Source organism: Nanorana parkeri, unplaced genomic scaffold (assembly GCF_000935625.1).
Source record: "Nanorana parkeri isolate BGI_ZX_2015 unplaced genomic scaffold, ASM93562v1 scaffold908, whole genome shotgun sequence".
NCBI classification, from domain to species: Eukaryota; Metazoa; Chordata; class Amphibia; order Anura; family Dicroglossidae; genus Nanorana; species Nanorana parkeri.
Window position 1 is genome coordinate 636,185 of NW_017307176.1, and position 16,240 is coordinate 652,424.

The following is a 16,240-nucleotide window of genomic DNA, read 5'->3' on the forward strand; positions in this document are numbered from 1 at the left end:
AAATCTGGTAGTGGTTTAAACTCTGATCTTGGTACTGGAGTATTATTACCTTGATGCCCATAGCAGGTTCACTGACTGATTTCACATTGGTCTGTACTGACTGTTTAATATTACCCTATGTGCCCCCCCCTCTTCAATTTAACAGCCCAGAACCTTCTGCAGCAGGGATCTTATTTATTGGTAAAAAGTGCTGGCATGTAATGTTCCATTATCATTTTCTAAAACCCGGGTTTCTATTGAGTGATGATGAAAATGCACCTTCTTGCTGCACACCAGGTTTTTCTTTTAATTCTCTTTTTTGTTTTGTTTTTTGCCCAAGTTGTTACTCCAGTGTGGCTACAAAATAATGACAGGAAAACATTGCTAATCCATCAGCTACACTCCACAGTCCAGACCCCCTCCGCACACACTGCATGCATGAGAGCACACTATAGAAATCCATAGAGTGAATGTGCCTGTGTTCTCTCTAATTCATGCCATTACCTCCTGTAAAGAGATGTTGATGTATTTTCCATTACTTTTTTTCACTTGACAATGAAATGGTTAACTGGAGTAATTACTAAGGTCTAGCAAGATGTCAGGATTGAGGTTAGATATTAGGCCTGTTGCGTGGTGACTGAAGCTCTTAACAATGTCATTAGAATTAGTCCTTGTAAAAGAAAGAGTTTAGATACAGTCATGCAATGGGAAGAATAGAAGTTCAAGAGCCAGCTCTCTTTTTTGGACCCTCCAACATAACTAAAGGTGTCCATAAACTTAGTAGATTCTCAGTCGGAAATTTTCATTTCTGCCACAAATCATCGTTCGATTATAGCTCAAATACCCCATCAAGCATAGTCCAAATGTCGATTTTGGAAGTCATTCGTTAGCCATACTAACCAACCAATTTTGTAGGCAGAAACATTGGAGTGCAAAAAGTTTAATTTGATGTTTAATTTGATAAGGAAAACTATTTGAAATGTTGCCACTAGGACAGCAAGGGACAGTATCCCAATCTAGGACAGAAAGGCAATAAAAGCATGTTTAATGGAGGATTAGAACCTTCATTAACCTTTTATTGCTGTCTGTGTGGAGATTTTCTCTCACTTCTTGCCAACAACAAAGCAAATGAAAGGAAATATCCCCCAACGGGCACACAAAAAAACAGCAATTCAAACGTCACAACTCCACACCTAAACAATCTGCGTTTGTTCTTGACTTTCTTTGTCCTTACAAATCTGTACCCAAATTTTTTCATACAATTTATGTTCAGATGGCAGAGGTAGGGTGATATCTTTGTGTTGGGTGCTTGCATGGTCGAAGAAACATGCATGTACATAGACATACTCATATAAGAAAAAAAAATCACACAAATTACTATGTTAATTGAGTTTATTCGATAGTATCAAATAATAATCATCTAATGTTCTGTTTAGGGATCACATATCACATTTTGTCTCGTCATAGCTCATATCTGCATCATAAAGTTTTAGGTGTCACTGCAGACGGATGTAGGAAAGGGGTGACAAAGGCCCTATCACTGTGAAATTCAGATCCTCACTGCAAGTTCATACTACACTGTTTTCCAATTGTGATTTCACATGTGCTACTGCAATACAGCAGTACAGAGCGCAGAACTGATGCTATCCACAGTAATCCATAATAGCCAAGCACTATACCATAGTTAAAAGATAATACTGATTGGTTAAGATTGATTACCGTCCTTTGCACATCATCATTGCTATTTGCACTATATTGCTGTACATGGCTGTGTCCAGTTATGAAAACCTTAGTTTACTTGGTACCAAATATTACCTGGAGTTCAGAACTAATTACATTTGTAGGATATATCTAAATAAGTCTGAATTCAGCGGCATAATGATTAAACAATGCTCCTTGCGTGTACCTTTCCACTAGCAATACCTATATCTGCCCAAATTCTGGGCTCTAAAACACTTATCGACGTAGTTGAAATGAACCAAAATGATTATTTTCTGCATTATGACTAAGGCAGGGGTGTACTCTGGAACAATATGAAACATACAGTAATGTTGTCAGATAAAAAGGATTTGCAGAAATGCCCACGGTTACTAATGGGATACATTGGGACTGAATTGCTGTAATAGAAACGTTTTTCTTTTTTTTAAATATTCGTTCCCACTCATTTTCATAAGTTATCATAACCATCAAGTGTGATACCAGACAAACAGAATTGAGTCCCCCTGTCTTCTGCAGCAGGTTTCCAGTCTCCAAAAACATCTCTAGTGTATCTGCAGTCTCTGACCATCTCCTGTGGTATGTCTGTAATTTCGGAGTCATTTTGCATATACTGGAAATATTATGTGTGGGCCTTTGGTGCTTTTAGGTAACACAGTTGAGGTGATCTATAACTCATTAGTTAATAACCACTAATCTAGCCTTTCATATTAAAACAAAGCAGAGAAATCACAAAGGTATCTACATTTAAGCAGCTCATTGACTAGCCAGGCGTTCATGAATTTTGTGGTTGACTGTGGTTGAAGTGGATGACTTTTTTTTTCAATTTAATATTCGCCTCTAAGAGGAATCTTGTGCTTTTAATTTTGTAAATATTCCCTTTTAAATTGTTTGCAATCTCCTAAAGGCTGTAGTAAAAGTGTCACTGCATTTCAGGATGATCAGAATATAATGTGTAGTCATATCCAGAATGATTGTTGCACAATGCAAAAAGTGCACTCTCACAGTCTATGGTACAGAACTGTATCCCAACAAGACATGTCAATAGCTCCTCACTGATAGGATAGGGGGAGGCGGCAACTTGGAAAATTGCTGAAACCTAACCAGTCCTGCTTCTTATTCTTTTTGGATAGATGAGTTTTCTGTGCACTGTATTTGGTTTGCAATGATTTGGCATTTGGAGTTTCAGTAAACCACAAGTATGGCCATTTGCTTGAAAGTGAAGCAGTCATTGGATGCTAATGTATATATGAAAGTTGGTGTTATTTTGGTCTTTTCACTGGCAGAGAATGGATTAGGTTCCCTTATAGCAGAGCAACTTCAGGTTTTAACCATATCAACATGTTTTGTTCACACAACTGCAAGACTGATCACTGTTACTCTCCAGTGACTGACTGCAACCTCTGTATTTGTATATAACTCAATATACATACTCTATTTGTAAATGCAAATGAATATGAGAAGGTACACAGGCCACAAGAGCATGTGAGTGATCATGCATTGCTACAGTTTACAGGCCCCAGCAACCGGCATACCATGTTATCTTACACAATTGCTTTGTTTCTTTAAATAGTGTAAACAATAAACATCCTGCCCACCATTGTGCCATCCACCTATGCATGTGTGCTAAATGATGGCCTCAACCCTCCCCTGGACCATTAAATGTAGAGCCATGCAGACCATTTTGCTCCTGCCCAGAAATCATCTGGCTCTGTCATGTGACAAAGTATCACTTTCAAAGTGGCCTGGGCTAGAGAAGAGCTTCCCTGTGCAACTATACATGTAAGATAATGAGATCACCCATCAGAGCAGTGGTTTTATCACTAGGGCAACTTCTAATATTGCATTCTCTCTCTAATAGGGCAATCTCCTCTCCCAATGCACTCACTCACATGGCAGTGCTTTCCTAATAAACAAGCATTTGTATGGTTGGTACAGATAAATGCATGCCAATGGCACTGTTCACATATTTGTAGTTACATCCAGCCCATTTTTAAAGAAGCATATCTGCTGCAGAGACGATGTAACTGCAAGTACATCCCACAATTCATGCATGTTAACACAGGATGTATGCTTTCTTCTAAGAAAACATACAAAATGCTGTAAAAGGGCACTTGAAAACTTCTCAAAAGAGCTATGTAAAAAGTTTGTACATTTTGAACTGCAAAAGTGTGAACCAGCTTCATCGGTGGTGTGAATTGTGCCCATCCTTGAGAACGCTGATTGCCTTGTCTTACGTTGGGGCTGCGTTTGACCATCTTTTCCAGTTCAGCCCCAATACAAGACAAGGAAATTTGGAGTGAATCAGCCCTTAAACAGATTGTGTTTGTCTACTATTGTGATTTAACTGAAGATCAAACTAAATTCTAGGAGCCATTCATGCAAGTATGCAAGAAGATCATCTTGATATCTCTACTAACTACAGAAATATAATCTTAGACTTTTTCAATAAAATTTGTATCTGAGGTTTTAGGGAAAATTAAAACAAAAAGCAACGTGACAAATATGAGTGGCAAAAAAGCAATTTCATGTGGAATTTTACCTTTTATCACCATGAAGGTGACTCCTCCACTGCTGCTCCCATTAGAGCCATCACGGTCAAGGCCAGAACTGTGTGGAATTAGCTAACTTATAAAGGTGCCCACACACCTTGCGATAATCGTACGATAATCGCTGGAAATCCCGCAATCATACGATTATCGTAAGGTGTGTGGAACCCGTGCGACCTCTACTACTGTAAGGTCGCACAACTTTTATCTTAGGAACATGTTCAAAAACCCGCCGAGCATTGCACGATGTTCGGCGGGTGTGTAGCATGTAGGTAAGATAAAAGCCGGATGGGCCGGTGTGCGCAAGCGCACACTGCCCGTTCGGCATTGCGGTCATCGGAAAAGCCCGCCCCTCAGGGGGGCGCGGCTTGCGATCCTTGCAAGTACGATCTCCCTGTCCAAGATAGGCAGATCGTATGTTTTTTTAATTACCTTACAACCAAAAAGTCTTGGGATGGTTGTAAGGTGTGTGCCCAGCCTAACACTAAGCAAGCAGCTGATCGTTGTACCATCAGTAGTGTACAATTAGCAGAACATAATCAGGGAATGGATTTTTATAAATTAAAAGGGAAATCATACTTAAAGGAGAACTATGGGGTTAGGGCTTTTCCCCATAGTTCTCCTGAGAGTAACGGGAGGACACGACTAGCGTCCTCCCGTCACCCTAAGCTCAGTATACCGTGAGCAACAGCTCGTGGTATACTGAGACGCCGCAGCTGAAACGGATCCCGACAATTATGTCTGGATCCACCCAGCTGCGTGAGTGACAGCTGGCTCTGCCTATCTAGAGGCAGAGCCAGCTGCACCCGCCCCCTCCCCGTCTGTTTCCGCCAGTCAGCGCTGGAGGATCGGAGCGGGGAGGGGGGAATCCAGTCCCTCCCCTGTCACGGCTCTCTGCAGTGACAGGTTCAAGAAGTGAGCGAGCACCGGTATGTGTTCGCTCACTTCCTGATCTACTGAGCCAACCTGTGACAGTTTTATTGTCACATGTCGGCTAGAACTATGAGGATGAGTGAAAATCACTCACCTCATAGTTCTCCTTTAAGGAATCATATTGCTGAGATGTTTCAAATATTTATATCTCCATCATTTCATAAATGATCTTCTCTGAGCTCTTCACAGGAAAGGCATTTTTAGAAACACTTCCGATTACATTTAACATGAAAATGCCATTCATATAATTGAGTGTCTTATAGCAATGTGACAAGTGGTGTAAATGGGACACTTTCTGTTTGGCCTCAATCCTAAAGCTTTAAATTAATTTTCTTCACTGCATTAAGTGTGTTGCTTTGATATTTTAAACTATCCACATGAAGTGTCAGTGGCATAGAAGACTAGGATAGTGTGATAAAATATGCTACATGTGCATGTTTTAAACTAACAATATCTGTATGTTTCATATGCAGATAACTGCTGAATACCTAGCAGAGGAAACCTGAAAGGATTGCTCAGTTGAAATGCCTCACATACATTCAGAAAGGTCATGGGCATTTTTTGTTACAGATCAGAATCTTAAAGCAGAAAAACTATTAAGCACGGCTTAATTTATCTTAAATAGTTTCTACAAGTGCAAAGAACAGCACTCCTGAGAAAGTGTTTGAAACGACCTAATAATAACCTGGCTTTCAGCATGATCTTAACAAAGCATCATGGGTCAGCCAGCTAAGAGAAAGGGGAAAAAAAACAAATGTCATAATCCTGGCATGTTTTCCTGAATAAGTACACTATCAAAGCTTCTTTCTGTTTTTTTTCTCTGGAATACAACTCCGTAATCTTCCAAGTGTCATCTTAGTCAAACCCGTAGATTTTCAGTCCTAGAATTATTTTTAAAACCCAAACCAAGATAATTATATAATTTGATATTTCTTCAAAAGTTCTTGTCCCATCCGGATAACTCATCTGGTGGATCTTCGGCTTCAGGCAGAAAAGTGTCAAAATAGCTGTGATCTGTGATTGACTTGATCTGTAGAAAAACAAGGTGATCGAATTAGAAACATCATTCCCAGCTACATATACCGTGTTTCCCCGAAAATAAGACACTGTCTTATTTTTTTTTGTCCCCAAAAAACACACTAGGTCTTATTTTCGGGGGATGTCTTTTTTTTCCACTTCAGAATGTCAGAATGCCCACTGTTTTATTTACGGACCTTAATGGTATGGTAAGAATGAGAATATTACTGTTGCTCTATTTCTTTTCCTACTGGTCAGTAAAGCAATTTCTGTTCTTTCACAGGCGGAGTGCATCTGGTATCACTCCGCCTGTCACAGTAACAGGCACTATAGACGAATTAGTGGCTAATGCGGCTCTGCTCCTTCCGCCATCGCTTTCTGCTTGCTTTCTACAGCGCCAGCTTCCTTTTTCATCAGGGACAGTGATACCAGCGGTGCAGCAGTAGGGACATCAGACAGTGGACAGCGCAGTAAAGTACATGCTACCACCAAACTAGGTCTTATTTTCGGGGTAGGTCTTCTATTACAGGAATCTTGAAAAATAGTGCTAGGTCTTACTTTCGGGGTAGGTCTTACTTTCGGGGAAACACGGTACAAACCATGAATCAGACCAGAGCTTTGATTTCATGTCTGCAGTCTTGGCAGACGAGAGAGTATTTTGCTAAATGATTGCCTTCTACAATAAGGTGTTGCATAGATAACCAATTCAGTGTAAGATTCGTGCAAGGTCAGACATTGCACTAAAAACGCAAATTCTGCTAATTTATTTTGCCAAACATCCCCCTGCCAAGAGGCTATAAGAAATGGGGGAAAAAACCTGTAGGGAAAACAGTTAACCTCTTTAGGGCTTTGGGTATTGTGTGAGCAATTTCAACATAGTACACAGGGCATAAGTAGCACACTCTGTCCTTCTTCCCCACTCCTGCTACCTCTACTGCTCTTGCCAGCAATTCAGATTTGCTTTGTAACACAGAAGCGGTTTTGAAAAATGGAGCTTCTGAACAGTGTTCATTAGGCCTCATTCAGACAGGGCATACACGCCCGTAAATGGGCTGATCCTGGGAGGGACAGGTGCTGCGTGTAATTGCATGCCGCAGCCTGTTCTTCCCTATGGGAGGATCTGGCTGTACGCTGTCATCCGCACACACCCGAACTTGCACATTCGTGCGGGTCCGGGTATCCGCACTTGGGACGCAGACAGTGTGCATCCAAGTGCGGACACACAGATCTGCACGTATGTGCAAGTTTGGGTGTGCAGATGACAGCATACAGCACTTGACCCCGGGATCAGCCCATTTACGGGCTAAATGAGGCCTAACACTGGAGAAGTTTCAATTAGAAATAAAATGCAACATTACTATTATATTGTATTTACTGTGTTTTATGTATCTGCAGAATAAAGGAATTGCTTTTGATCTGCATATGATTTCAGTAAAAGTAATTTGATTGCAGTGTGGGGGTTGCCCCACTGCAATGGTTATGAGTTTCCCAGAGTTCTTCTTTAAAGAAGTCATCTCACTAAAAATGCATATAGCACTTGGTCATGTTCAAATCTGTCCTGCCTTTAGTATGCAGCGTGGCTTAGGCACCTCTATCCTACCACGCTGCTAGCAAGGAGATGGAGTTTTGAGTGACAGCGCTGGTCTCTGGCAGCAAGAGGCTGCTTTGGAGACCGATGCTGACGGTAAGAAGAGATTAATCAGCACTGTGGCTATGATCTATTTGACAGGGCTGTGTATTTACAAGCTTCTCCAGCAGATAGACCACATAGCCCTGCGGTGCTAAGTAATCTTTTATGAATGAACACTCCGCGCTGTCTATGCCAGTACAGTGCCCAGACAACACTGATCATTCATTTATAAAATCTTACGCTGTGTTGCAGGGCTGTGATCACAAGCAGCCCCAGCAAATAGATCACATAGTCCTGCTATGCAAGCTTTTATAAAACAATACTCCGCTCTCTCTGGGCTGTGTCATACACTGTACTGGCCCTGACTGCCCTGAGTATTTATTCATAAAAGTTCACTCTGCATTGCAGGGCTATGTGATCTAACGGTTGGAGCTGCTTGTACAAACAGCCCTGGCAGATAAATTCACAGGAATTGGATTGTTCTGTGTTACCTAAACACTGATGACTCCTTCAAGATACTGTGTAGTCTATATACACATATATGACATGAGACAACCTTGGACCGTAAACAGTAGAGGAAAAGTTAAGTTACTGGGACGTTTTTGTTAGCAATGCCCCATAACTCTCCATTGTGAAAGTACTGCTTTCAAAATTCTAGTAAAGTAAGTGCAAAAAATGTGTATGCTTAGGAGACGGGTTAGTACTGTATTGTAGAAAAGACGCACCTCTCTTTTCAGCGGTGAAAGTAGTTTCCGGTTACGTAGGCCTTCCCAGTTAAAGCCTTGGAACCACCTGTCAAAAACAGTCAATGTTTGTGATTACAACAATATAAGAGCTTGCACCCATCCCATTGTAGATAGTAACCTGTGCTGATAGATATACGGTACATAGGCTGCCTCTGTTGATTCAAACGTTGCTTGGCAGTCTGTGGCTTTAGTATATTGACTTGCATAGAACAAGCATGCAGACAGAAAAATCAGAGTGAACTACAGGAGGAAAAGACTACAGTAATGGCAACTCACATACTTCTCACAGCAGAGGTTTCCTTTATAGAGCAACTCTGCCTAATGTATTTTTTTCATTTTAGGTAAAAGGGAGCAAGGCTGGATCCCTATACTAGATCTTCACAGCTTCCTGAAGACCCAGTTCAGAGGTTGCACCCCACCTCTAGCAGATGAGCTATAGTGATCAGTGCTCATGTCTATTTCTATGTAGAATCATTAGGAAAAGAATTGGCAGTATTCAGGGAGGGGCATCATCCTAAATGTAAACCTCATCAGACTAGTAATGTTTTCTAAAGATCAGGGGTATGGTTTTGAGCATCTATGCAGCATTACGCATGTACATTGGAGTGGTAAATGTTAATAATTCTACCTGCATTACAGCAGAGTGTATCCTGAACTGATATTTGTTCTTTACTGGTAAATCAGCACATTGTTTTCTCATGAATATGGCTTTATTTACAAGATAACTGCATGTCTCATATGCATGGCATTGCTGAGGAAAAGTGTCCTTTTAGACTTGTTAGTGTATCGGTCCGATGAGTTCCCTCTATATGTAGCAAAATGGAAAATTGCTGGTGGAAATGGGAGGTTGCGTATGAAAAAAAGATCTTTAATTGGTTTACTACAGATCTCTTAGGCAATATTTGCAGCTTCAGTTCTATTGTTGTTATTGATATGCAGTAAATCAGAGCACAATTTAGTATCTTTTTAACATAAGCATTAATAATAAGCCCCAGCACTGGTGTGCGTGGCGGAGGAACTGTTTTGTCATATACAGATGCCTTCCAGCATATCTAATGTACCCATAGGAAAATAGACCTATAGCTGTTGTAAAAATGTTGAACCCACACCCTGATATTCCACCCAACAAATAAAGTCCACTAGTGTCCCCTTATACCAGATCAGTTTAAGCACTGTTATGACAGAACCCAAGTCATACATTGAAATCCAGTATGTGTGCACACAGAGAACAGTTCTGGTTCTGTAATCAAGCTGTTCTGTTTATTGAAAAGTGCTGCAAGTTTTTATAGGGTAAAACGAACACATGCGTGTAGAATAGCACGGTACAGACAGGTACTGGGATAGATAACAGTTGACATTTTGTATATCAACAGAAGCATACTCCCAAAACATATACATTACAACGGAGTGGGCAAGGAAACATTACACAAGAATATTGGTTACATAAGTTCCTGGAAATCTATGGAAATCCTCTAACCTACTAAGATACATAAAATGGCTACCTTTAGGCTAATCTTGTCACAACAGCACATATTGTTTGTACACCATTTATAAATATCATTGATAGTACAGCTTCACAGGCTTGGGGTATATGTATTCCTCCTAGGTCTTATGCCCCATCCAACCACCCCCTTGTGAGTGGCTAGGGCACAACTAGCGTTAGGTACAATGGGCACATGTCCTGCATCTACTGCAAGGTGCCCTGGGTCTGAAAGCCTGTACCGCCTGCCATTTTTCTCTACTGGTCCTTATGCACTCTAGTACTGAGCTGAGGGGAGTGCCCTGAAACTCCTCCTCAGCTCTGTGCTGCATGTCTGCAAGGTAGTTGCCGAGCATGGGAGGTGGCTGCTGAGTGTACCTGTCCGCCCACATTGCAACCTCCAGCATGTGATTTACAGAGCACGCTGAGCCTAGGGAGGGTGTTATAAGGGTAGCCAGATTTAAAATGCTTGCTACCACTGTGTCTGTGTGGACTCTGAAGGGGGTTTTGTGGGATTGTGCTCCTTGTATGCTGCCTGAGTTTGTCGGGAGGCAGGCCAAGTCTGAGATGAAGTGAGCCTGTGCCCTGGGAGAGTATAAAGGTGGCGAATGAACTGCAAACACATTCTGCACTCTGAACACTCTCTTCCCCCTCTCTGCTCTTCTCCTTTCTGTCTCTGTGTCCCTCCCCCTTCTTTCTCTGAGCCCCCTATATCTATCTGTTGCCCCATTTTCTCCCTTTCTCTTCCCCCCCCCAGTTTCTTGCTCCACCTTTCCACGTTTCTCTTTCCCCCCTCTCGCTCCTCTCCCTCTATTTAATCCTGACCATAGTGTTCATTGTCTCAACAGCTGCTGTTAGAATTCAATCACAGGTGCCTCCAGATAGCTTGGGACCTGGGGCCATCATTTATCTCTAACCCCACAAGTAATTGCTCCATGCGTGATTACCTCTGAACATGGATGAACAGCTGTAAGCCTGTCACAGTTCTCCAGAGGCACCTGTAATTCCTGCTGTAGGAATCTGCCCCCCAAAGATAAACACCTTCAAATTGTTCTTCTTTAATTTAGGCTCAGACAAAGTATTAGTTTATCTGTCTGTTGCCCCATTTTCTCCCTTTCTCTTCCCCCCCCCAGTTTCTTGCTCCACCTTTCCACGTTTCTCTTTCCCCCCTCTCGCTCCTCTCCCTCTATTTAATCCTGACCATAGTGTTCATTGTCTCAACAGCTGCTGTTAGAATTCAATCACAGGTGCCTCCAGATAGCTTGGGACCTGGGGCCATCATTTATCTCTAACCCCACAAGTAATTGCTCCATGCGTGATTACCTCTGAACATGGATGAACAGCTGTAAGCCTGTCACAGTTCTCCAGAGGCACCTGTAATTCCTGCTGTAGGAATCTGCCCCCCAAAGATAAACACCTTCAAATTGTTCTTCTTTAATTTAGGCTCAGACAAAGTATTAGTTTTTTTGTGTGCAGAATAGCTTATGTAATAGAAGAATTTACATTTTTTTTTAATATCGATCCTTTGTACTGAGGTTTCTGTGTGTCTGTGAGACTGATACTTGTAACAGAGGCATTAGGATTATTTTGTGAGAATGAGTGTGGCATATATGTGCATTGTAGGCCTGTAATACTTACACCTGACCCCTGCACTCTGTGCCTTACTTACTCCTGATCTCTGTGTGTTACGTCTGGGCGTTATTTACGCTTGACCCAGAGCACAGTAGGCTCAGACTTTAACCACAAGATTCTTTCTCTGTTAGAGCAATTTGGCCACACTCGCTCTTCGCCATGGCTCACAATGCATGCCACTTCATTCCTCTCCCCACAGTGCCCCCAGGTCTTTTGGAATTCTAGTTACCTCCCTGGAGAGCTGCTGGTTTTGAATTGCTATAATGTGCAGTACAATCTGAGGGACTCCCTCCTGAGGTTTTGCTTTGATGCATGCATGAAAAGCTTCTGACACTGGCACACATACATGGTAAAATCTGAAAGTGAGCAGCAAGGTCTACTCTATCTGGCAGTTCTGAATTTTTTTTTTTTTCTCTTCAGTGCAAGATGTTGAAACACGGAGAGCATTCTAGCACACCGATGTCACTGTGCATATCACTGCTGCTGGTGACATTGCTGGGGACATTTGTTTGCCAGGGACAGACCCTTCACAACGGGGACAGATGTCAACTATATTTTAACATATCACACCTCCACAAAAGCTGCACTAAATTATTATTTTTATATTTTGTCTTCTCCTCTGACTGTAAATTGTCTCCATGTCCACAGTTACAGGTTTATTTTATAGGGTAAACTCCTAACAACAAATCAGCTGTAATTTTTCAGTAAATTGAACTGTAAAGCTGGCCACACACCAGTGGAAGTTTGTTCGAAACAATTTTGTTTTTGGAATAATTGTTCCATTTTCGAACAGTAATGGGGTCAAATTGATCATTTTTGTCAGCAGTGACAAAAGAAATCGAAGATGCAGGATGGAAATTTTTCTCAAAGGAATGAAATTCTAACAGCGAATGTGTTTTTTTTTTTTTAGTTTGAGAAACTTCAATTATTCCAAAACCGAATATGAAAAAAACAAACTAAATTTCGAACAACATTCGTCAAATCTTTGATGGCGTATTGAATGTTCTGATGAGAAATGAACATTTGTATAAAATCTACCAGTGTATGGTCATCTTTAACAGTTTGCTACATTCACTGCACATCATCAGTGCTTCTAACCATACTTTATCAAAGTTCAAGTCTGGCAGAATAATATACAGTATATGGAATGGATGTACTGTACTGAAAGCCCAAGTACTGTACATTGTCAGGAGGTGTTCCTTCCAGACACTTCCAGTATACACGCTTCAACCTAGTTTAACTACAATGGTATGAGTGAGAGATCCATGGTTCCACTAGAGTGCGCATGGAAATCATAGTTCATGGAAAGAACTACACTTATAGATCAGACCTGATAAAATGTTAATCGATTCCAGGTCTAATGGCAGTTTTCACTAATTGCAGTTGGGGGTAAATCATTAACTAGCTGGTTAAATCTCTCAGGGCTCATTCACAATGGCAGAGTTAACATGTTATGCTGTGTTTTGCAATTCAATGTGTAATAGAGAGGAGAGAGTCACTGTGCCAAATAGAGTGCAAAGGAACTGTATTTAATAGAGAGGGGTATGGCACTGCATCTAACAGAGAGAAGTCAAGTGCTGGCTGTAATAGAGGAGTGAAAAGGTGTGTAGTAGTAAGGCGCGAGACACTGCATGTAATAGAAGTGTGAGGTATACTGTTTAATAATGTGTGAGACTCTGCATGAAGGAGAAAAGCATGTAGACGAATCAAACACTACATCTAATAGGTGTGAAACACTGCATGTTTAACAAAGACATGAATAACCCCTGAGCTATGGAGAAACAGTGGCTTATGGAGAGGAACCAAAACATAGTGACATAAGAAGGGGGAAAATAATTAGCAAAACATGTGCTGTCTAGCCAGTCAAAGCCCATAAAATGTGATAGTGCAGTGAGAGAGAGAGATGATTGGATTGCATAGGATGTATTGTTGTTCTGTGATTTCTCTTGCAGCTGTAACACAATTGAATTCCTCATTCAAGATATCTGATTTCAGAGTGACAACAAAAGGTAGGATGGTATTGTTTTCTGTGTGCAGTGACAAATATCACAGGTAGCTTGGATATTGGGGAATTATCTGTATAGACTGGAGTGCTGATCTCAGAGTTGATATGAATACTGGGGAGTGAGCTGTGTGTGCTTGAGTGCAGATCTTGTGGGCGGTGGATAAAGATTAGTGAAATGTATGTACTGGGTATTTAACTGGGGTTTCCTTCTGTACGTCACTCCCTATGCACGCATTCTCTGCTTCTGCATTGCATTTAGGTGAATATTAAATGACTTGCTTCATCTCCTGTGTGTGTAGTCTCCAATGCAGCCTTCCTCTTCTCACATGTACAGAAAATATGTGGTTCTGCTATTGTAGTTACTATGGCTAAAAAGAGATTACATGAGAAAATGTGAGATGTCATTTGCATGGTGGGTGGACATGGAACCTCTAGTAGGAATGCCTTGCTAATATCCACTCAAAATTGGTATTTTGTTGTTTCTAACTCTTATGATTTTATGTTGCATTGACAGAGAGCAGAAATACAGATATAGGAAATGGTGTTTTGCACTGCCTCAATCGTCTACATATGTGATGCCGCTCCAGCTCCCTACTTCTCAACTATTGTTGTTAAAATACCATGATTATACAACACAGGATGGACTTTTGAGATACCCAAGCACAACATTCCATGTTATGCCAAAATACAACATTTATTATTAGGGTTGCACAGATACCAAGTACAGTACTCGGTACAAATACTTTTGAGCTCCAAGACTACACTAGAGAAAAATTCAAAAATTAGGAGGCAGCTGTCATTTGTAAGGAGCACACGTAGCTCCTGGAATTTGTACATCTCTGTTTTAATGTACGATTTTTGTTTTTATAAATATAAATAAAGGGATGCACAGATACCAGTTTTGCAAGTACGAGTACTGGTACTTGCCGAGTACTTACAAGTACGAGTACTGATACATTTTTGCTTATTGTCATGTGACAGTTTTTCTAAAACAATACAGACTAATGATTTCAGGGCAGTGGTGGAGTGCCAGAGCCAGATCCCAGCTGCAACCGCTGCAACCCTGGTAGTTCTCATGAAAATGCCAAGTATCTGCACTGGTACTCGAAAAGTATCTGTGCATCCCTATTTATTATCAATATATTAAAAGCCAATATAATGTGCAAGTATAAGTATCCCCATCCATCACCTATCCATTAACGGTCTCTAACGATTACACTTTTCAAAGAATTCGGATTGTATGATAATATTGACCAAATAGATGATCAGGTGGGATGTCTCAGCATGTTTCATGGATGCATGCTTTGCTTCTTCAGTAGTTTACTGAGGCACTATTATACAAACTAGGGATGTCCCGATACCGGTACTAGCATCAGTATCGGGACCTATGCCCCGATACAAAATGCTGAAGCTTGCACTATGTTTTTTTTTTTTTTAACTTGCCGAGCGTCGCGTCACTGCTGCTCCGAACTGCTAATATGAACGGGTTAAATGATCCATAGTACATAATAGTACATAACATGTAGCTGTACTATGGATCATTTAACCCATTCAGATTAGCAGGTCAGATTTGTAAATCTACTGCTGCAGTGCATTCTATGTGTAGCACATATACAGTACATATAGAATGCACTGCAGCAGTAGATTTACAATTCTGCACTGCTAATCTGAATGGGTTAAATGATCCGTAGTACAACTACATGTTATGTACATGTTATGTACTATAGATCACGATTTAACCTATTCATGTTAGCAGGGGGTAATTGTAACTCTATTACTGCAGTCTACTGGACGTGTGTGCTGTACATGTACTATGGATCATGATTTAACCTATTCATGTTAGCAGGGCAGAATTGTGAGCGCCTCCCACAAACTGAGCACCGAGACGCGATGCAGCAATCCTGCCCAGCGCCGACTACAAGAGGCACCGCGTATCGGAGTGAAACTGTGAGTGAGGGAATCTGTGACAGGGCTGGATATCAGGAAGGATGCTGATTTCTATCAGCTCTGGTTGCTAGGAAGGATGCTGGTTCGTATCAACAATTTCATGAGGGGAAGTACTTGGTTCTGAAAAAGTGGTATCGGGACATCCCTAATACAAACAATTAGAGTCTTGTAGTTTTAACAGGAAATGGTGACAGGGCTCTAAAGAGAGCAGTGTGAGCAGTGGAATGGTCCCTAAATGGCAGGCGATGCGTTTCGAAGACTTATTTTTCAAGCCGGTTTGCAGGGCTCTGCACCATCGCATCACGCTCTCCATCGCGTGTCGAAGCGACTGCTCACCCTCCACAGGTGAGTTGAATACATTTATTCTCCAGCCCTGTTCCCACCACAGTCATTGCGCTAGGTCGTGGCGCTTCGGTCTTTACGTTTGTTTTTTCAGGACACACGACAGACACCCCGGTCTGGACAAAACAAGAAGCCACACACCAGCACAAGACGCCTTGGGTCCCACCTCCCCCTCGTTAGATTATTGAAATCTTTGTGACCTCCCCCACCACCTGAGTTCCAAGAACTTCTGTTCGTAACTTTTTATACCCCTGTCAACCCCCC

At 41.4% G+C, this 16,240-nt stretch overlaps 1 protein-coding gene across 1 annotated transcript in view; it reads right to left on the bottom strand.

Moving 5' to 3' along the window:
- Positions 1-6,111: 6,111 nt before the first annotated feature.
- Positions 6,112-16,240, bottom strand: part of LOC108794877 (cGMP-dependent protein kinase 2-like) — a 70,466-nt gene continuing 60,337 nt past the window's right edge. Inside the window, exons 10-11 of the mRNA XM_018566009.1 lie at positions 8,550-8,616; positions 6,112-6,207 (exon numbers count right to left, since the gene is read on the bottom strand). Coding sequence (XP_018421511.1) covers positions 6,112-6,207; positions 8,550-8,616 — 163 coding nt within the window. The remainder of the gene's footprint in view (positions 6,208-8,549; positions 8,617-16,240) is intronic.